The following is a 22,768-nucleotide window of genomic DNA, read 5'->3' as shown; positions in this document are numbered from 1 at the left end:
CAACCCCTTTTTGCGTTTTCTGCAAGACTATATATGTGGCTTGGTGTGACGAGCTGGTAGGAGAGTAACCCTCAAAACCTGGCAATTTGCTTGCAGCTTCAACCACAATGGAGGGTATTGTGGTAAAAGAAAGAGGGGAACATTGAAACTTGAAAACAATGCTAAGTCTCCAGAATCAGCGCCTGGAAACAGCTCCCATGCTTCTCCAACCGACCTTGTTAACTCCGCTCCAGTGAGAGAGAGAGAGAGAGAGAGAGAAATAGAGTAGTTGCATGGTTTTTTTTACATGACAAGCAACAACCAACGCCAGCTCTCCTTTTAAACATCTTAGTCCACAAAAAAGAGAGTGGCTCGATTCTTTCTTCTTTTTTCTTTTCCTGCCGACAGGTAGAGGGGAGAGAGAAAAAGGAAAGATGGCGATGGGAGGAGTATCTCATAAAGGAAACGGAAACAGCAACAGGGGAAGACCATATGGGTTGATGCTACTTGTGGCATTTGGGGCTGCATTGCTTGGTGTTATGGTGCTGCACAAGCTCAGGGAGAGACGCATCTTCAACCTCCTTGTCGAAGACAAGAACCGTCAGCTCATTTCTCTTCAGCTCCTGTTGCAGGTTTTACTTTCTTTCTCTCTCCATCATGCATGCATGTTACTTTTCACGTGTCACTCTCTTTCAATGACAAATCAGAAGCATCATGCATTCTCTCTTTTATTTTTAATTTGACGATCCAAGACGGTAACGTAGGTTTCTCTCTCTTGTTTATTTTTAAAGGGGTAACATCGATCTGATTTTAAACTGAAAACATAAACTTCCTTTCTGCAATTCATGGAGGAATTTACAATGTTTAGTGAAACACCATATCTCGTGCATTGTGCAATCGTGAAGGCAATTTGTAGTCAACAATGCATGGGAAATAATCAGCGCGAATTGTTGAGACTAGTAAAACTATATATTAGGTCCATGCCTTATTGAATAAATAAAATTCTTAAGATATTGGGAACGAGGAGTCGCATGGGCTCTTGCAAATACTCTTCAAGATGCATCGTTCATCGCCAACGTTGCGTATTTATAGAGCAAACTCCTCCAACTTTAATGATGGGTTGACATTCTCACAAATTTTAGTGAGATGCAAGTCTTGCCATGTGATCGCCACTAGAATTTGCTTTTCAGCTTTCATCTTCTGGCCTAAAGGCTATACGGCAACTAGCTACTACTTGGCTGAGCTTAAAAATTAAAGCCCCTATCTAAATTAAATGTGTCTGATAGCCTGGTTTTCTTTGTTTGCCTTAAGTCTACAACAGAGTACAAATGCAGAACATGTAATTTTTGGGAATGAAAGACAATAAATCTTGCCCTAGCTAGTAATTAATAATTTTGTGTGTTGATGATATAAAATTTCACATTTTTCACGTATAGTTTCCTCCAACTTCATTACTGTTAAATCCATGGAGTAGCATAATTCCAAAGTTATGCTACATACGTCCTTCCTTGCCTTTAATTTTCCTGGACAGTTTGTTTCCATATGTTTTTGGTTTTACGCATATACTAAGCATGTAGATGTGCACATACATGCAATGATGCAAACACAAAGCTGAATATATACTGTGTACGTTGTATATTAATATGCCAACGTTATAATATATTTATATGTCACCGTCAACGTCATATGACATAAAAATGACATATAATATTTTGATTAATAATAAAATATTAATCATAAAAACTTATTTGATTTAAAATAAAAGTATAAGGATTTGATTAAATTAATAAAAAAAATTATATAAATTTTCTTGAATAGTTTGGAGGTTTTTTTAAGTATTATGACAATATATATTTATAAGTAATTTTAACTATAACATAACATTTAAGTTAATTACAAAATTGTCTTTGACTTAATTGAACCTTTTCAATTAAATCTTTTGAAGACTAAATTTCTTTACAATTTAATTCAATTTAACTATAGCATTTTACATTCTATTTTATTATATTTAATGTGTGTGACTCATTAGGTTTTTAACATGTTAGTAAGTAAAATTTCAAAAAAAAAAAAAACATGTTAGCAAGTAAATATAAATTATAATTTAAAATGAATTATTAAGATCAAATGAATCAAATTATTTCGCATTTATCATCAATTTTCAAATTGATAAGTTTATATTTATAAATCAATGTTGACATTTAGCAATTTGTCATGATTACTTAAATATTAAGAAGAGTCAAAGAAGTTTGACTTAACCCTTCAGTGCTCGAACTATCAATGTAAGTCGGAAAACTCATTTTTCAAAGACGTTTGTCGTGTCTACTCTTCATGTGTCCTTATCATTTTAGTTCTTGAAATTTGTTCTTTAACTCTTAACTGAAATTTGAAAAAAAAATCATTTTTCAAATCTTCATTCTATCTTAGTTAAGGATTTTTTTGAGTAAGACATGTCAAGAAATAATGAGACATTTCACTTAATATCACTTAAGATGATGTATCATTATTGACCATTCATTTATGTTTCATGTGTTCCATGTTATTTTCAATATCTATTATATTGTAAATTTTTGGTTAGGACTACTTAAGTTAGTATTAAAGTATAGCAATCTCCAAATAAAATAACCTAATTATCTCAAGTCTAAGATTCATTTAATTACACAACTAACACATGAGAATATTTTTATAGGCATTTGAATGAACTACCAAATGAAATTTTTATGGTGGGTCATATTCAAAGAACTTGTTCTTATAGTAAGCATCCACATGTTAACTTCATATTTCAATCTATGAAATCAATTGTTTACTTCACAAGTAAAAAATATCATATGTGCTAGTTTTTTTATTTTTATCAATCTTCGGTCTTAATAAAGGATCGATTAAGAACAATTTAGAAATGATGTTTTGATGCAATAACAATTTTATATTTCGACTCTTTGTAATTCTTTTTGCACGACATATTCATTCCATGGACACAAGTAAGAAACATCACATATGCTAGTTTTTTGGTTTTTATCAATCTTCAGTCTTGATAGAGTATCAATTAAGAACAATTTAGAAATGACGTTTTGATGCAATAACAATTTTATAATTCTTTTTGGGTACATGCTTAATCTTTATCTCACTACACTTGATCATGTCTCTAATTATGTGATAACGTCTCAAATGAGAAGAACCAAAACTAGCTAGGTCTGTGAAGAAGTATCTTGCCCTTTCGTAGCACTTGCCCATTTTTTTTCGCTTTTCAAACATACTTACACTTGTTAGAATGCAAAATTGCAGAAGCAAGAAGTCGGAAAAAGTGATCTTGTTCCAAGCTTGAACTAGGAACAAGAATTGCAGGCAACTACATCTCTCTCATTGTCTTCCAAAAACTGAATTCAAGAGACAACTTTCTAGATTTTATTCTATGTCTTGTTTTATATACATTTCTCCGCGTCATGAACACAACAAGACTCATCAAACTCCATTGGAGAAGACTAGTATCCTTAAATTGTTGTATATATGCGTGTCTATGTGCAATCAAGATTTAGAGTAGATTTTAGACAAGACACTTCCAGGAAGCTATCTTAAGGATGCAGACGGCCTCTTGGAAACAGTATCTCCACGATAGAAATGCTTAAAAGAATAGACACTCAAAGGCTGCACTTCTGAAATTCTATTGAACTCACTTGAAGTTAATCTGGAAAAATATTGGCAAGATGAAGAATGAGAGAGTTTTTGGGTCATTTGATCGTTAGATATTGTTGTTAATGCTTTTATAAACTATTTATACAATTTTTTTTCGTGTTTAGTTCTATTGTGATAGTCGACTAACTTGTTTTTTCCAGAAATTAGTTGCTCACTTAATTGATTAACTGATCTACTAAGTTGTTCTAGAGAAAATATAAACTTGAGACCACACCTTTAGTGATTAACAAAAGAGATTAGTCGAGTAACTTGTGGGGAAGTTCCAACACTTAGGCTCTATATTACTTTAATAACTAATATAAAAACTTAATAAATTAATTAATCATTTATGCATTTTCTTCACTCTTCTCTTCCTTTTTACAACAAACACGTGTACATGTTCATATAATTATTATTTTTAGGAAATATATATACCTAACATACCAGACATAGTGGAAAACATTTAGGTGTTAAATAGAACAGATGTTTTCATCACTATTAAGGTTCTAAATATTAACACTGCTGCATTCTTTTCGATCACAGAAGGAAAGAGAATACATGAAAGAAATGAAAAGGAATGCTGAAGAGACGAAAGCAAAGATGTACTTCCTTAGAAACCAAAAAATGGAGCTTGACCGTAGGCTCTTGGAGATGCAATCTGCAATTGAATCCCTTAAAGATGAACAAAAGACCATGGAGTCTGCACTGGAGGAGAAACAATACGAGATTATACTGCTACAAGAGAAACACGTCGATTCAGGGAATGAAAATCCTCAGGTCTTAGCTCTAACAGCAACTTTGAAGCAAAAGGAGGCAGAAATCGAGGTCTTGAAACAACGTCTTAAATCCCCAGTTAGAGTTTGGTCCGTGAGTGCTGATGACAAATCAAATCTGCCAGTAAATATAACAGTTACAGGAAGTATGGAAGAAAAGGAAAAGACAGAGTTCAGCCAAGAGGAGGGTGGGCGAGTACATGAATCTACTGCATATAAGGATGGTGACAATTCCACAAAAGATCAGGACAGAAGTGAGATTAAATCCAATTTTTCTCAAGAGGAACAGAACAGAGAAGAGGTTGAAGATGGAAGCAAGAAAAAGGGTGAGACTACTCTTAGAATGGACATGGCTGGTGGAGGACAACTGCAGAAACCGGTAAGTTTGGGAGAAAATGCCAGAAATGAGGGAGCCGCTGGAGAAATGAGAAATGAGTATTCTCAATATACAGGTACTTCTAGAATGAATGGGGAAATGAATCATGCAAATGCCACTGCAACAATCAATGACATGGATGAACAAGGACAGAAAATTACCAACACCGGGCAGCTTGGAGAACTTAAAAATCCCCGCCCAGAAGGTGAGAGTCAAAAACTCCAAGGAACTTACGAAGGTGGGAGGAAACTCGGAATAGATGACAATTCTAGAGTTTCAGGATTGTCAGGGAGATTTGACCATTTAAGCAGAGCAAAGGGGAAAAGATGGAGAAGTCTTGCTAGGAATAGGTTCCTGAAGAAGAATGTACTTTCTGAGCTAGATGGAGTGGCAAGCATGAGAAGTAGAAGATTTTCAAAAGCATATAAAGATGAAGCAAGAAGCAGTGAAGGGGGAGTAGTTTCTGACGAGGGGAAAGCGGAAAGAGAAGCAGGTATGAGGAAGGAAATGGATTTGACAAAAGTAAATTTTCTGAAGCACCAGAACTCTGAAGACACTGAGGATGTGAAACAAAGAAAAGTGAGCGCTGAGACAAATCATCAGGTGGAGGGAGAGAACGCAATGTCAAGAAACCCTGATAAATTTCTGGCCAGAGACGTACCAGAGAAAACAGGTGTCAATGCTGAAGCCAGTAATTATACAAATCATGTCAAGCAGCTGAAAGTTGAAGAAGCTGCCAGTCACATCAAACAGAATATGAAGAGCAGGGAGGTGATGGAACTGGAGAAGAAACCCGAACTTAATCCCGTTGCCAAAGATGAAATGGAAGAGGATACGGAGGTTGCAGATAAACAAGAACCAGAGACAGAAGCAGCTAATGGTGACCTTTCCAGCGACTTTATGTCCGATTCGGAAGACAAAGAAGGGTACAAGGAGGCAACGGATGAGTCCGAGTTTTAATTAACAGAACTTTTGTTCTGTCCTTGTTGTAGAGCTTTCAAATACCTGTCTTGCTCTTAGATCAGTAATTAATTTGTCTTTGATTTTAGCAGTAACTATGTTTAGATTTAAATGGAGAAGAAAAAGGTTGATCCTCCCAAATAGGTGATAATCACTATAGTCTATCATGGTCAAACATGTGGTTTTAATTTTGGATATCCTACATTCCTACTAAGAGAGATCGGAGATGCAAAGCAAATACCTGGAAGTAGTGGACAAAGTAAAACTCTTTTGTAGAGATTTGTTATGAATCCCAATTACTAACTAGATTTCATGAAAAGAGAAATAGCGCCATGGTTGCCTAAAATTTCTTGGAATGACGCGGAATATATTGTCAGTTATAGGGAAAGATGAAACTTAAGCTGACTGTAATAATAGAGGATCATGCGAAGGTTTAAACCAAGCTGAAGCGAGGAGGTTTATGATCGTTTTTATGCATAGCGGAATACCTACTTGCACCTTACCTCCAAAAAGGCATCTCAATTCTCAAGTAAAGAATATTAACCTTCGCTTTCCGACTTAAAGTAATAGAATAGAACATTTAAAACTACGGGGTATTATCGCTTACAATGCCGTGAACATCTATACAGCTTATCCTTTGGTATGGTTTTCTTTCTTTTCTTAGTGACCTTTGTATGAGTTTTGAAATGGATGATTAAGCAGTCTTCGTGTCCCCTAACTTGGTTTCTCATTCATACAAGCAGTCATCCCTCTTAATGGTCCCAACTTCCAACCCAGGACTTCAAAAACAATCATCCCCCATCTCTTTCCACCCGGTATATATGCATCTGCATTCCACATCGTAATCTTTTTTTCTAGCATTCTAGTTCAATAAATCTAAAGAAACACCAGTTGCTGGACCAACACTAACGGTCTAGTACGCTAAACTCCCTGAAAATTTTGCTTTGTGAATCCCTCCAATTTCTGGCTTGGGACTGGAAGCAAAAACAATAACCCATATAAAAACCTGAAATCCAAGCATTACATAAAATTCCTGCTATTGATATAAGATCAAATCTATCACATGTTACTAATCTTCAGTTCACAACTATTGATCAAAATAAACAAGGATATTAAACTTAAAAACTAAAGATGGCTCATTATTTTTATATTTTCCATCAGAATTAATTGATTATCATAAGGTCAATCAGGATAACATGCACAAAAGCATAGTTCACTAACTTGTCAAATCCATCAATAGAGTTTGGATCTTAAAAATGGTTACATCCCATTAAAGAAAGGACAAGCCAATAAAATAGGCTGTTTGTTCACTGATTAAGAACTGACCTCCAAGTTTAGTCACTCATCATTCTCTGAGAGAAAAAGAAATGATGAACAAGAAAACAGAATAATTTGCCAACATAAACACATCCAAGAACATGAACGTTCCAGCCAAACACATTATTATTGGGAATATTCTGAACAAATAAAAGCTCCAACCTCATCATTGTACTGCTTCCGCCAAGTTCTGCAACAAAACAGATACTAAACTGAGGGGAGAAGCCAGAATACATATACAACAAAAACATAACATCTGCTTGCATGCGTAGAAATTTCAGCCTGCTTTTACAAATTGCTATGCACACACATTCCACTAACAACTCATTATATGCTTGATAACATAGGTTCATCCACAAGCCCATCAAGAAATGGAATATCAATGGAGAACATTAACTGCATTTGAACCCGAAACATGCACACAATCTCATATATGCTAATCAAAGTGATTGAGTGAACCAAGAATTAATGTGATAGAATGACCATAACCTATTTAAACTTGCAAAATTTTATCATGAAATAATTTTAGGCAGTTTAAAATTGTAAATATGAAAGAACATAGTAATCTGAGGTTGAAATATCTCCATATGAATTGCTTATGTCTGACTCAGTATAGAAATCACAACACACATCAACCTTAGCCAATATTTGCGATAGACATTCCAGACAGCCATTCCATAATGGAGATCACATCATGAATCACAGAACTCTCCCTATATGATGATAAGAAAAGTTCATTAGAAATTACCTCTTCCTTCTTGCCTTTGCCTCCAGTGAAGAACTTGTATCCACTAAAGATAAGCAGACCCCAACCAGATAAAGAGACAATCACAAACTGCAAAAACATAAAAATAAGTCGAGACAGTTTCCACATTTATGTCTTCTCTACTTTCCGCTCCATATGTTTTCTCACCAATATGCATTATACTGATTCAAAAACAGCGCCTATAAACTTGCAAACTATAACGATTAAAAACATCAGATTATATGCTGTGATGTAATTACTGCTCAAATTCAACAAAATTTTAACTTGAAATGAATGAAATGCCACATTCCGCAAGGAGAGGGCTTAAATTAGCTATATTAAATCTAACCCAATTTCCCAATCTTCAAAGTAAAAGAACAGGAAAAGAAAAACCTAGAACTAAGGTAAGAAAATGAAGGGCAAAACTGAAATAGAAAGCACGAAAGAAACAAACTGACATGCTCTTCTTTCCATTTAGATGGGCTCATTGGGTCTTGCCAAAAATTAACCTTTGGAGGTCCGTGGTGATCTGCAAAAAAAACCAGAACAGTTCAAGAAATGTTCTGTAAAAATATGATCTTAACTTCCTAGATCATTTAGTTACAAATATGATGTAAGGTTAAATGAGATTAACATTGAAGTTATTGGCAGAAAAATTTCACATTTATTGAAGATAAATATAAATTTAAAATAAAAATATGAAAATAGGTAGATGGAGAATACCTGCGGCGCCGGCCAGACCACGGCGAGGAATGAGGGAAGCGGCTTGAGAAGGAGCCGGTGTTCGAGCTAGAGTCGCTGCTCTACGAGCTGCAATCGCTGCCAAAGTAGCCATCTGGGTCGTTGCTTTTTTCCCTTGTCTGTGTCTAGGGTTAGAGAGGGAGGGAGCGAAAGGGAATCGATGATGGTTTGCAAATTACAATGGAACCGGGAGTGGAAGGCTAAGAGGAAATCGGCTGTTGTTTGGAGAAATGGAATACCAAACGACACCGTTTGGATCGTATTCCCGGTTGAGACTGGTGAAACACCAAAAACGGTGCGTTAACATTTTTTTTTGTTTATGTTTCCAATTACTTGGAGATTTTTAGTATTTGTTTTGGCCAATAAATTGAGGGTTTTAATTTACTGTCGTATAAAATGCATAAAATGTAGTGAGATGCAAAAGTAAAAAATTATTTTATTCTAGAACTGGAAATTAAAATTTTGAATTTTTTTAACAAATGAAATGTATTTTATTTTTATTTGTAATTGTTGCATTCTATTGAATGTTGTTTTGGAACTTAATTCAAATTACATATACTTCTAATTCTGTTTTTCTTACGTATTTAATTCAATTGGTAGGATAAAAAAAACATTATAAAGATTTCACTCATTAACCCTTTTTCTGTTTGAAAGGAAAATAATATTTATGAATATAAAATATTTTATAAACCAAAAGAGAAAATTAAAATTGATTATTGGAAAAATGTCTTACACCCAAGAAGAGTTTAAGACATTTTACATTTGCCTTCTCCTCTCTCTAGCATAGTTGTATCAAACGGAGCCTAAAGCAGTTCTGGCTTCCTGGTAAAGGTTCAATCTGGATTTGCCTATGCATATACAGCAACATGACAATTACTCAAATCACAAGAGCGAGGGAAATAAACAATTAACTAAGTACTCAAAACGTAAAGAAGCGAGACATTTAAGTTTCTAATTAATCATGATCCGACGGTAAAAAAAAAAAAACCCACGATTCCTGAAAGGAAGAAGAAACCACATGACTAAAATGACTAATCTTAATTCTGTCTGTGTCCATGTTATGAAACTATGCAGAATATATTTTCACCCATGGCAATAAGATAACTTGAAAAACACTGGATGTTAAAGAAGAAAATCAAGGAAAGAAACTGCACATAAAACAACTGCAGCCAAATAATTGGAAAAGTGCGCTCCTGCCTTTCGCTTCTTCAAGAAACACTGAATCCAATTCGGGACAAGCATTTCGTAACTCTATGTGTTCTTAATTATGTCTGATGATAAAACCGGAAATAAGATAACAACAACGAGAAAGACGCCAAGAACAATAGCAAAGCAGCCCCATTTCCTTGAGTTTTTCTGATATTCCTTAGCTACCTCAATCTGCTCAGTTCCTCGCATAACAAAGGAACTGGCATGAGCCACATGGCTCTCGATGTTATTCAGTTGCAGCCCTTGTGCCTCCACCAGGACAGCCATGTCCAGAAACAGTTGGTGAAGCTCAACCAAGTTCTTTTCAATTTCCTTTATAGCGTCGTGCCTCTCTTGTATCTCTGAAATTGTATCCAGAATCTGTCCTCGGCCTTGATCTTGAATCGCCTCCTGAAAGAACGTTTCACTTTGCCCGCTTGCTATCAGGTTTTCGATCATTTCTTCATCTGCTTTCTGTCCTGTTACTGTAAAATATCTTCTCTCAACTGTTCCTTTATATTCTGCTGTCATTTTTGCTCTCAACCCCTGAAAATCATCCATCATATCCTTTAGTGTGTTGCCTAAGCCACTAACTACAGATGTCCTGGTTCGATAAGCAGATGATCCTGGACCGCACCCTGGAAGTTTCTGATGAGCGGCATTTGATCTTTCAAGTGCTTCAAGTTTCCCCTTAATGACTTTGACCCGTTTCAAGACCTGCTCAACATCAGAGTCCATTCGAGCTCGAAGATCTTTCATGGCTTTAGCATTCTGAGCAGTTTTGGTCTCTTCATTTGATTCTTGCAACCTCTTGTAGAGCTGCTTAACCACTCTCATATCATCCTTGACATTGTCTACATCTTCAAAGAACTTGTCAAGGTTCACTGTCTCTTTCCAAGCCTCCCCAGCAGCCTCTAAGTTATCCGAGTAGGCTTGTTGCTTGAGGTCCGAGTATTTTTTGAATGAACTAGAAAAGAGATCATTCATTTCTGCAGCCTTGATGGAGTCAATGTCCTTCTCTATAGTCTCAAACAGGTCTTTACTTCTTCAGAGGGGCTTTTGTTTCGATAATGTTTCCTCCTCCTTCTTCTGCTCCTGCTGTAGCCAGGTTCTAACGCGTTATGGGCTTCTTCCCCATGAAATTTGGAGGAAAGGGCGACTAGAGCAGGGCCTCATCTAGGAAATTAAGCACACTAAGGTTCATGTTTAGTAGATAGGACTTATTTGAGGACTGGATTTAGTTAGAGGCTTGCATGTAGATTATCTAATTGTCAGTTTGTTACCAACCAAATCTGCAAACCAACATGGACTGGAGAGGCCAAAAAAGAAAAAAAGTTTAACATGGAGAGTATCGTTAATATAGGAGATAACATGCCAAATGGCAACTTGTCCTTGCTGGAATACATTTCAGATTACATTCTTACTTTGTCTTGCGTTCTTCCTGATGATAATCAATGTGTCCACATTAATTAACAGGCTAGCAACAATATAAATGAAAATTTTATTCCAATTCTAAGATCATATTTGACCATGAGAGTGCTCAAATTGTGTGGCATTGGCCGTATGTTTGGTGTATTCATTCTTTGTTGGCAATGCCAAAGTTGTGGCCTCCAACACCGAACATGTTTCGACCAAAAAGTAATAAAAAATAAAAGGATAAAAGAAACATGTAGGGCAATTTCCCAAAAAGTTTATCTAGTCATTCCTTTTCTTCCCAGCTCAACAGAAGCGTGCGTACAATATCTTTGTCATGATAACTTCATTGGTAGAAAGCAAAACAGCCTCCCCCTTGAACAATTATTAGTGAGTGAAAAACATATACGTGCATCATTATCAGGAGAGTAGTATCCCCTGAAGGAACATGAAATCATAGTAAAATATTGGAGTTTTCTTCCATCATTTTAGGCGCATGTGATCAGATTTACATGACATCTGCAAGTAAATCAGGCCTCAGATTTTAAACAACCAGATATTGCAACATTTCATCCGGCCGGTGATGTTGTTGCCATAGTGGAAAACAATCACCAGAAACTTCTTTTTAGTACTCGTAATGTTTTTTTTTTCCTTTTTCTACTTTTAGATGAATGAAGAAGTCATTGAAGGATTTCTTGTTGCACTTGTTGCTGCTGCTGCATCTGCCTTTGCCGTGAATTTAGTTGAATAACATAGCACATTAAGCTCTTCTCTTGAGTCTGCCAGATTAGAAATCACATGAAAACCAAATTCGATTTCTAAACAACATACAGTCAACAACAAGATATATAGTTATCTGCGCAAAGGTTATGCAATCTTCACATATATGTGTGACCATTTACATTAGACTTCTAATTTAAACATCTACACTCAGTGGTAGCAGCAAATGTTGTGAGATTTAACATTTAAACAAATATAAGTCTTTTTAGGTTTAATGCTTGAAAGAGATGCCATGCAAATTGGGGGCTTAAACATAATTAGATTGATGTTGCGATATCATTCTATATCCAATTCATGTATCAATGTAGAACTACATGTTATTAACTAGTCAATTTTACCTCTAAGATAGATATCATCCTGAAAAGTTCGAGGCACTCCTCTATTAGTAGCTTTTCTTGTGCAACCACCTCTGCTAATTCCGAAAGCAATGACACGGTCTTCTCAGTCTGAGATAACATCTCAAGGTAAGGGCCGTTTTAAACATTACAGAGAATACTAACATATTTGAAATTTTCATACCGCTGGTGAGAAAGCAGATAGCATTGACTTGATCGAAACAGTGAGATCTGATGCATGTCGAAGTGCCATTGAAGCTGATTGTGCGTCAACCTACATACCTAGTTTTTGTCACTCAACATGTTTTTGTATAACTAATCAACAACTAAAAACAACCGCTGAAAGTTCTTTGTCTACCTTTGCTCCTTCTATAAGGGGCACTTTGCTGACAACAGAATGCAAACATTCTTTAGTCATGGAAATAGATGCTAGATGTTGCCTTTCCACATCCGCCCAAGATTCCAATGCCTTCATCTACAAATAGTGGTATGATCACCAGATCAGATAGCATAGTTTTTCCAACGGCATAATTATGTAAACATTTTAGTAAGGATGATTAAAGATGGTCTAGCCGGCACTAACTTGAGATTGAAGTATAAAGTCCATCTTGATCTCAAGCTTTTCCTTCTGAAGCTTTAGTTTCTTTTGTAGCACTGAATGTTGCACTTTCACAAGACTATTCCACCCAGATAACAGATAGTTCTGTACAATCATTAAAGGTTAGTTATTACCTTGCAACCTTTGAAATGTCAGAAATTTAAAAGTCATCTCTCTGATCTAATTCTAACTTTCGAATTATTCAAAGAAGCAAAAAATTGTGGATAAAATGGAGTACTTAGCCACCACAAGAACATTTTAGAATGCCCACAGATTTATTGGATCCATGTCCCAAACTTCATTTTGTGGTACCTCATTGTCTGAACATGGCCAAGCCAATCTGAATAGCCCCTCATCAAACTTAAGCTTGATAGATAAATAAAGGTTCTTACCAATAGACATTTCTTCAAACAGAACATAATTAAAAGGTCATATGAACAACATTCAACATCAATACTTTGATATATTCTCTTCTTTGGGAGGAATCCTTATCTCTAGTTCTCAATAACCAACTTTTCTAAATCCTTTTCAATATTGATTCATGTTAACAAGTCAGAGACTCAGGGTGCTTGAGAAATTGAAGCATCTGATTTTGAATCCCCTTTCACGTAGGCAGGACATGATGTACCAAATTCCAGTAGATTTTTGGTTGCCTTTGGAGTCAAACATATATATAATGGCATGCCAACTGTTACTTAAGTTATTAGTATTTGACTATACATCTTTATCCGGTGTTGTCCTATAAGTATTCTACTCCTAGTAATTACTAAAATCTAATTAACCTTTCCATTATACCGAATTTGATACTTTTTCTTTCTTCATATGAGTAACAACACAGTGTACGTACCTCAACTTGATTACTAGTGTTCTTATTCACAGCATCAGCTCTAGCATTTGCATAACGCCACTGCATCAAACGGTTATGGATCAATCTCAGTTGATGAACACTTTCCACATCACCCGAACCCACTTGCAAAGCGGAAGACTTCTTACTCTTGAACAAATCCATTAATCCCAAATTCAACAATTTCTCCACACCCCTGTTTCTGGAAGGACTAGTAGGCGGTTTCAAACTCGAAAATGACATTGGCTTGACAACCTTGTTTTCAACTGACATTGGTGGAGATCCTGACCGTCCTGGTGATAACGCCCACTGTGACGTAGCAGTACCATGTCCTGTGAGTGAATTAGCCCTTCTTATGGCGTTTTTAATGGTAAACTTTTTGTTCACCTTTGGAGAACTATCAGCTGACACCGGATTAAGAATATTTGAATCCGAAGTAGTGCCTCTTGGTCTATTCCTTGTCGGTACCTCTTGCAAATACTTGGAAGAAACATCTATACCACATTTTCTAGAACTCAGAGAAGAATTAGGTTTTGTTATGGCTGGAGAATTATTATTTGAGGCTGAACATTGGTCACTAAACTCAGATTCAGAATCAAGAACAAAATTATCATTCGTCCAAAAATCTGATTTCTTTTGAGATGATGATGATGATCTTTTGTAAAGAACATTCTCATCGACAGAAAATCTTCCAGGCAAAATATTTGGGGAAGAAGATGATGATGTTGACGACGACGATGGTTTTTTGGGAAACCCAAGCTTAGCCGTGTACCTCATGGATCCCCCAAGACCAAGAGAAGGTCTGTGATTTTCTTTAGCACTTTGTTTCTCATTCTCAACAAACCTACTGAATTCCGTATGACTTCTTTGCCTACTAAGTGAAAAGGATCCGTTATTCGTTCTTTGCTCATGGCTTTTTTGCTCGAGAAAATCGTTAAGCCTCTCGTTTCCAAGATGATCGGCCAGAGTATCGAGTTTTCCATTTGATGTTGAAGAGGTAGAAGGGGTGGATGAAGGCCATAGGCCTCGAAGTAAGCCGCTGGGCTCTTCAAGGCTGCGATGTTTTCTCGTGTCAATGGAGGTGGATTTGCGTCGGCGAGGGGACAAGGCTTTGTTTGGAGACCCGAGTCCAGAATCATGAGGCGGTGTTGAGGTTGGAGAAAGGAAGCGAGAGCAAACCTCACGGGACTTGGATCTTCTCGGCTTCAGAGAATGCTGTGCCACCGCTCGTTCATCGTCACTTTTCATGGTTTCGGAAAAGAGAGAGATCAATCGGAGAGAAATTAGGGAAGATTTGACAAGTGCAGTGTTTGCATGCGTCAGGGAAATGGATGAGAAGAAAAACAAACATTTGAAAGTGGCGGCAAAATAGAAAAAGATTAGAGAGAGTTTGGCCGGCGAGGGACATGGGAATATGGGATTTAATTATTCAAAGGTCTTACGAACTGAAATTATTGATATGCCCTTTGCATTGGGCATTACCAGACAAGTTCCAAGAGTGAGGAGTGGCAGTGTTGTGGTTCTACAAGGACTCTCTTCTGTTCTGTTCTTTTTTTTTTTTGTGGTGCCGGCATTCTGGACCTTGTGCCATGTGGCTAAATAACTCAAAAACGTACGGGCAGATAAACCGAGGAGAGTTGAGGCAAATATCCAATTATTAATTTTTGGAGGGACGGAGCATGGAGGTACAGAGCTGCTTGTCTGCTTCACTCAGCAGTGATTCGGTGTTTCAGAGACAAATAAAAAGAGGGTTCGCCGTTGCCGGGGATCGAACCCGGGTCACCCGCGTGACAGGCGGGAATACTAACCACTATACTACAACGACTTGCTTGCTTGCTGATGTAGAACAAATTTTTTATTTGACAAAAATTAACGAATAGAATCTTCCCCTGGTCCTTGCCCTCTTCTGTTGTTATTCCTCATTCGGTAAGACGAAACGATGGTAAAGTTAAAACTTGTCGTCATCTGATGTAGAACAGATTGAGCTGCGAAAAGACTGATGTCCCAGTCCCACAATCCTTTTTAATATGTCGGCTGTTTAAGGAGGTCTGAGATTTTATGATGCATTTAACGTTATTCACTTCATTATTCCAAACTCTTATTCTCCCCCATAACAATGAGAAGGAACTTGGAAATTTAAGACACCATCAACGTGGGAATCATTGCTTGCTTGATTTGATTTTTTTTTTTAATTTATTTACCTTTTAAAAATAAAAATAAAGTTAACTATAAATTTTAAAAAAATTAAAAAAAAATTCCAAAAAAAACTCTTATGAGAAGTTTTTCCTTCTCTTTTTTTTTTAAATACAAAAAAATTTTTATTTTTGTTTCAAAAATATTCTCATTTGTTAAAATTAATTACAATATTACTATCTCAAAAAGTGAAATGTTCTCTATCATAATTTTAACCAAAATTATAACTTATAAAAAAAATTTATAAAAAAAATTTATCAAATAATTTTAATTTAATTTTAAAAGCTATTATTTTTTATAAAAATTTTATAATGACTTTTAAGTTAGAAAAAAATCAGACCAAATAAGCTCTAAATACAAACTATCTGAATAAGATAGGAAACACAAATGCACCAAAGTAAGTGATGCATGTTCAGCTATCTTGAAGAATACTGTGAATTTACATAACATTAATTGATCTAACCAAATGATATCCAAAGGAAAAGCATAAGATAAGCCAGATGCATATTTAATCATAACATCATAACAATAAAACGAACATTATTCATTGGATCAGAGATTCCATACTTAGAAAGCAAACATAAGCATATGATTAAACTTGGAAAGAAGGTCGATTGGATTGTAGATTACCATGGTATAAGTTTACAGCTTGACCTAAATGATATAGATCAAAATTGTTTTGTTAATAAGGATCTTTAAATAATTGATGTTGAATGAACAATCTATACTACAACAAGCTAGTTGAAATGAATTAAATACCATGTTACAACCACCAGCCATGCTTGACCTCTTTAAAATTGTACAAGCATACTTGACCTCAAAATTTGAAGCTTCTAAGGCAGTGAACTTGTCGTGGAAGACTACAGATTCCCATGGCAATTTATCAATGAAAATTGCATTGTTGCAATAGAGGGTGAGAATAGTCAACATACTTCTCCCAAAGGGGCTTGTATTTCTCTATCCCTATCTTCAACCATGGCTTTGAATTCCCATTGAAGTGCAGAACAGCCCCTTTCTCTATCAACAGAGAATCAACATTGGTATAGCCCAGCCCCAGCACATGCCATGAGGGATCCAGTGCCTCTGTCAATCCATAGAATGTTAACAGTCCAGGTGGGAGTGTCCCAAGTTTCCACAATGTCCGGTCCACATTCCTTTCTTGCCAATAGTGATAGATTCCAGTCACATTCCTCTTCCTCCACTCAACCAAATCAAAAACATTCATCCCGAATGCCCAACCACATGCATCAGGATCAAAATGTGCTCTTATAAGAGGGTGAGAGTAGTTCAGGTACTTATGATATCTGTGAAATGTCTCCATGCATGTCTCAACTGCTCCATTAACATTGCCATTCAAATCAATGGAAAATAGGCCAGACAAATCCTTCTGAACCACAATGTCATCATCAAGAAACACCACTTTCTTCAGTGCTGGAAAAACTTCAGGAATATAAAACCTCAAATGATTAAGCATTGAGAGGTACTTAGGATTTCGGAATTTGATTGGAGTCCGACCATCATCATTATGGCCAGAAAAATAATAACTCTGAGTCTCAGAATCTTGGAGCTGCTTAAGAACTGGAACATAAGAGGCATTCAGCCACTTGAAATCCTCATACTTCTGAACCTCAACAGTCACTCCCTGAAAACTGTTCATAGTAAACCAGGCCTTCATTGCAGCATAGTTTATTTCATCAGTTACAAGATGAAAGACAACCTTATCTGGATTTTTGGAATTTAAAGCTGTTGAATTAACCACCACGGAACTTGCAAGGATGTTATCAGAGAAGACACAGAAATGATACATACTGTTATCTTTAAGTTTAGCTTCCAAGTGTTTTCTTTCCCTGAGTTTCCTTTGTAAATTTGGGTTTCCAAACCATTCTGTAGTCATCCGAACACCAAGACAGTATAGACTTTTGGGGACTTCTTCAGCAGCTATTTGTCCATACTTCGAACTTTTCTCACTTACTGAACTCATCTGTTCTTCAAGAGCTTGGATTTTGGCTTTCAATCTCATAATCATTGTTGCACTGTCATAGTGGAGTTGCTGGGCTTGGTAGAGCAAAAGTGCCATATCACGAATTGCAGTCTCTGATTCTGGAACTGTCAAAGGGGTTCGCCTAGTTGCAGCATTTGACAGAAGGGCCTGTGAATTACGGATCTGGGCACTTAATTCCCAAGCAAATTGAAGATTGTTGCTTTCTTTTGCTATCACAACAAAAGCCTTTGCAAGAGAAATTTGGTCGCTAAGTTGCCTAGTGACAGAGTTGGGGCTTAACATTTCATCAGTGATGTTCAGGCCTTCCATAATTCTGTCATGTCGATAAGGTCTCTGCAGACAAAAACACAAACACATATTTGTCAACTTCACAATTGAATGGAGGGGCACAAAAGAGTATTTCTATTTCAATTTAGTAATATGACTAGAGGTATCCTAAAAATATTATCTAGTCATATGATTTGGGTCATGCCAAATTTCAATAATGCAAGACAATGTACTCCAGCTACTCTGTGGCTTAAAAAAGCCAAAGGGTTTCACTTTTGTTTCTTAATTTTTTCCGGTAAGTTTAAGTGTTAACACAGTGTGGGCAGGAAAGCAGACAGATGCCATAACACGAGAAGACTTTATACTACTAAACAAACAACAAAAAGAAAAAGAGAGAGAGAACAAAAAAAAAAAAGAAAAAACCAACACCAAATGATGTTGCTGCTATCTTCTACAAAATCGAGGAATTACCAAATGCAATGTGAAACTGAGGTCCCTTGACACATCATATTCATAACAGTAGACAAAGTCTAAGAGCACCTTTGAAACTAGGTTACTGTGTTTGAATTAATAATCCATGAGATCTTACACCATCCAACCTTTAAAGGTATGTACTATGTTAATGGGCTTTCCCACATGCCAGTACAACCTTTCTACCAGATTTTGTCCAGGCAACAGTTATTCTATGATTTAAAGCAGGATTTATCAGCTGCAATTCAGTTTAATGCAAGCAGAGAAAGTAAACATAGTCCATATAGATCCAGCACATAGAAGGAACTTTGCAAAGCAAAAGCTAATAAATAAAAATTGTAGCTTCATTTCGCAACTTGGCATATCCAGCATTAGACTATCTCATCTGGATTGGCCTAGCCCCATAAACATTGCCACTGCATATTAACCTAGCACTCATAATTTTTACAGGATCAAATACATCTTTAAATTGTTGCTTTACATCAACATAAATTCTAGATCTTCTGCATCTATAAAGAACCATGCTTTTTTCCCCAGTGATAGTTATCCACTGCTAGTCTCATGATAATGTACTCTTTACTTCTATATCCTGATAACCTATAGCACAAAGCAAATGGTAGCATGACAGAAGCACACCACTTATGATAAGTATTCCTATTGGTTATCCATTTTTTCTCTTTCTCTTATTACGGATCAATTCATTTCCCTTAAAGTTATGATGCATGGTTCTTAAACACCTCTTTCTCCTCTTTCTATCCTACAACTTCAAAAGATGCCCAAAACTACTAATGCATACAGCGCCAAAGAGTAATCCTCATCACTAGAGAAGTATGATCCTAATATGCTCACTCAGCTGTTAAGAATAAAAACAACATACCAAACTATTTTTCCTCAATTGCATATAATTTACATGCATAACCCTTCTAAACCACATATTTGGTGTATACAAAAACAAACCATATGTCACTGCAGAGATGAGGTGATTAAACCTCCAAGCTAGCCCTAAGAACAAATAAGATATATCATCATTATATAACCCCCTTCATTTAAAACACTCACATGTTGTTCAAGGCATGTTTCCAAGACAAGAGAAGCATATACTACCACATCATAAAACCAAACCAGCAATCACTTGTCATTTTTTAAGTCTGGAATTACCATTCTACTTCCTTAGAGGCTAAATTACTCAGTCCTTACAGAGCTACCAAAGTTGCACTAACCTTTCTTCACTTTAGATTTCTACTTCCCAAATGTCTTAAATATGTTTAGCATGCGAAATGACATGCCAAAACTACTATATCTAACAAGGGAAAGTGATCTAGAGAACTAGTCCTGGACCAAAACAAAGAGTCAATCTAAATGATCTGCATTGTTTTAGTACGCATAGATGATAATTGACACAACAAACTAACTTGCATTTTTTGTTTTTTTGCCAAGACTAACTTTAGCATACTCAAAAACCATATTAGCTAGCTCAAAAAGATTATTAAAACAAAAACGTTTTTAGCTAAATAGATCCATCCAGAGTAATGCGTCAAACAAGGAACCAATCCCACAAAACTCTTGCTGGCAAAAATGACCCAACAAAACAGTTAGAATTCTGTAGTACATAAATCTCAGAAAGTAGAAATGTCCGAGATCCTATGAGAAACTGCAGCAACAGATCAATCAAAATACAAACACCAACTGCCATCTTACTTCCCATTCACATTATAGGCAGAAGTGAAAGCAAACTAATCGTTCCAATGAAAGGGTAAATTTATTTTCCTAAATTCACCTCAATCAAATAATTTAACCACTACCCAAAATAGAATTTTGTTCAAATAGGTCCAAAAATTACGAAACCGAAGCAGGGGTTCTCAATCTTAATAAGAAATTCATTACGGGGAAAAGAAGAAAGAAAGAAAGAAGAAAAAAGGAGAGCAGATCTTTACCCTAGATATAGTGGGTCTTGATTCAATCTGATTCTCCTTGCTCAAAATCACGATGAACACCAAGACCACAATCCCGCACAATGTCCACCACACCACATTGGAAAGCCTCCTCCTCACTGGCCTCCTAAAATCTACTCCTCTCCGCCTCATCTTTCACAGCTCTACAGCTCCCGTCTGGTTCCGGGGACAATGACTCCCCCCCTAGAAACCACTTCAATTTCCAGAAAAATTGTGATCTTCCTTGAAGTAGTTGTCTAAGATCTAATTAAGATAAGGAAACTGGATTCATTAAAAAGAAAATTTTTTTGGGTTATAAAAAAGAAATTAAAATCCGGAAATGAAAGAGAAAGAGGAGTTTGTTTTTATGTGGATTTAAGTAAAGGGAATGGGAAGTGTTGCGCAGTGAAGCAGAGGGGATTGTATTTAACAGTTGGTTTTAAGGTTGGGCTTTTTGTGTTACTTGTGTAATAAAGTGAACGTCAATGTAGTTGGTCGTTTTCCAAACGGTGGCTCTGATCTGACCATGTCAGCGCTGGCGGCCTCTGAATTCTGATTGATGCAAATACAGTTATAGAGCCCCCGGTACTTCAGATTTCTTTTTTTAGTAATTTTCTTCTTTCTTTGCCTTGGTTTTTCTTTTTGGTGATTTTTTCTAGGATCATTTTTTTTTATATGTAACCAAATTAGAACATACTTATTTTAAATTTCATTGATGATAGTCATAGCAGTTTTAAAAAAAAAATGTAAATAGTTGACATTCGATTAACTTGGGGAATGAAAATTGGATTGTTTGGATTTTAATCCAAATCTTACAATATATTAAAATATTTAGTTCATTAATTGGTTAAAAATTAATGTTCGAATTCTCTTTTTCTAGATAATAAAAAAAAAAAACTCAAATCTTGCATGCCACCCCCCTTTTTGTCATTGGATCAAGAATTGCACAGCCGGGAGATTTTAGTCTTATTCATGTCTGCCGATGCAAATGATTAAATTTTTTTATTTTTATATGCATAAAAGTTAGAAAATATTACTTTACCATCTCTAAATAAAGTCAAAGAGTTGATTTTGAGTAGTAATAAGGAGTTAAGTCTAGATTTTGAAATTATTTTTTTCTTTTTTTATTCTTAACTCAAATTTTGAAATTATTTTTCTTTTAACTTTGCCACCCCTAAATAAATTCAAAGAGTTAATTTTGAGTAGTGGTAAGACGCTAAGTTCAAATTTTGAAATTATTTTTTTTTCTTTTTTTACTTAACTCAAAATTTGAAATTATTTTTATATTCTTTTTCTTTTCTTTTTTTTTCCTTAGCTCAACTAGCCCAAGTTTTGGACTTTTTTTTTCTCTTTTTTTCTAGATTGTTTAATTACATGTGAAATATGCATTGGAGCATTTTTGAACTTGATATTAGGCAAGATTTATGTTTGCAAAGTGTTTCAACTCTCTCAAAGCTATATCAGTTAATGACAAAGACAAAAAAATCAATTATATATCATTTCCTAGATCGATTGATTCAACTTATCTTAATTCTTTCAGTTTCTATAACAACTACAAAATGTGCATTTTCAGTTAAGAAAATTGTAAAGACGAGATTACGTAATAAGATGGAAGATGATTTTCTTACCAGTTCACTTATCATTTACATTGAGAAAAAGATTGTCAGAATCATTGACACGATTTCATCATAGATGAATTTGAAAGCATGAAATAACATCGAGCACAGCTTAGGATGTCTAACGTGAAAGCCTAATGTTAATTTTTATTTATGCTTTATGTCTATTTATATTGTTAAATTTAAAAATTTATATTTAAATTATTAATAAAATTTTATATTATAATTTAATTTTATTTAAAACATAATTAATTTTTTACTTCAAATCGAATCATTAATTTGATTATAACATTATATAATTATTCATCATCCCTCATATAAAATCTTGAATTTGTCACTATATCTTTAACTGTTTATAGCAAAACTGACCATCCCGTTATACAGATCCAATCCAACTTGTTTACTCTTCCAAGGGAAAAACAATAAGGGCTAGGCTGACTTTGATAATATTGACAATGGATCAAGGTGTTGGTTTTCCAATAAAGGCATATGGTTATTTATTTGATAATTGTTAGTTAAAATTCTATTATGCAAGTATACATATCGAATAAATAGTATATAAGCAAGCAGAGC

At 35.5% G+C, this 22,768-nt stretch overlaps 4 protein-coding genes, 1 non-coding gene and 1 pseudogene across 5 annotated transcripts; 1 reads left to right on the top strand and 5 right to left on the bottom strand.

The window, feature by feature from the left end:
* Nucleotides 1-416: 416 nt before the first annotated feature.
* On the top strand, nucleotides 417-5,971 carry LOC18608641 (uncharacterized). Its single transcript, XM_007043437.3, has 2 exons — nucleotides 417-611; nucleotides 4,189-5,971. The coding sequence occupies exons 1-2, from the start codon at nucleotides 420-422 to the stop codon at nucleotides 5,752-5,754; spliced, it is 1,758 nt and encodes a 585-aa protein (XP_007043499.3). The 5' UTR covers nucleotides 417-419; the 3' UTR covers nucleotides 5,755-5,971.
* Nucleotides 5,972-6,629: 658 nt separating this feature from the next.
* Nucleotides 6,630-10,732, bottom strand: LOC18608639 (syntaxin-124 pseudogene; annotated as a pseudogene).
* On the bottom strand, nucleotides 6,952-8,754 carry LOC18608640 (uncharacterized). The gene is made up of 4 exons (XM_018114601.2): nucleotides 8,540-8,754; nucleotides 8,275-8,345; nucleotides 7,820-7,906; nucleotides 6,952-7,261 (listed from the first exon to the last, which is right to left on the bottom strand). Exons 1-4 carry the CDS (start codon nucleotides 8,649-8,651, stop codon nucleotides 7,238-7,240), a joined length of 294 nt encoding a protein of 97 aa, XP_017970090.2. The 5' UTR covers nucleotides 8,652-8,754; the 3' UTR covers nucleotides 6,952-7,237.
* Nucleotides 10,733-11,838: 1,106 nt separating the features above from the next.
* On the bottom strand, nucleotides 11,839-14,963 carry QWRF3 (QWRF motif protein (DUF566)). The gene is made up of 6 exons (XM_007043433.3): nucleotides 13,719-14,963; nucleotides 12,857-12,976; nucleotides 12,632-12,748; nucleotides 12,458-12,547; nucleotides 12,277-12,384; nucleotides 11,839-11,937 (listed from the first exon to the last, which is right to left on the bottom strand). Exons 1-6 carry the CDS (start codon nucleotides 14,961-14,963, stop codon nucleotides 11,839-11,841), a joined length of 1,779 nt encoding a protein of 592 aa, XP_007043495.3.
* A 505-nt stretch (nucleotides 14,964-15,468) lies between these two features.
* Nucleotides 15,469-15,540, bottom strand: TRNAD-GUC (transfer RNA aspartic acid (anticodon GUC)). Its single transcript has one exon. It is a non-coding gene; the product is annotated as a tRNA-Asp (tRNA).
* A 960-nt stretch (nucleotides 15,541-16,500) lies between these two features.
* Nucleotides 16,501-21,139, bottom strand: GAUT10 (galacturonosyltransferase 10). The gene is made up of 2 exons (XM_007043432.3): nucleotides 20,583-21,139; nucleotides 16,501-18,243 (listed from the first exon to the last, which is right to left on the bottom strand). Exons 1-2 carry the CDS (start codon nucleotides 20,730-20,732, stop codon nucleotides 16,792-16,794), a joined length of 1,602 nt encoding a protein of 533 aa, XP_007043494.2. The 5' UTR covers nucleotides 20,733-21,139; the 3' UTR covers nucleotides 16,501-16,791.
* Nucleotides 21,140-22,768: the final 1,629 nt, after the last annotated feature.

This window comes from Theobroma cacao, chromosome 2 (genome assembly GCF_053813885.1).
Source record: "Theobroma cacao isolate CCN51 chromosome 2, ASM5381388v1, whole genome shotgun sequence".
In the NCBI taxonomy this organism is placed as follows: Eukaryota; Viridiplantae; Streptophyta; class Magnoliopsida; order Malvales; family Malvaceae; genus Theobroma; species Theobroma cacao.
This window is presented reverse-complemented; position numbering and strand designations above follow the sequence as displayed.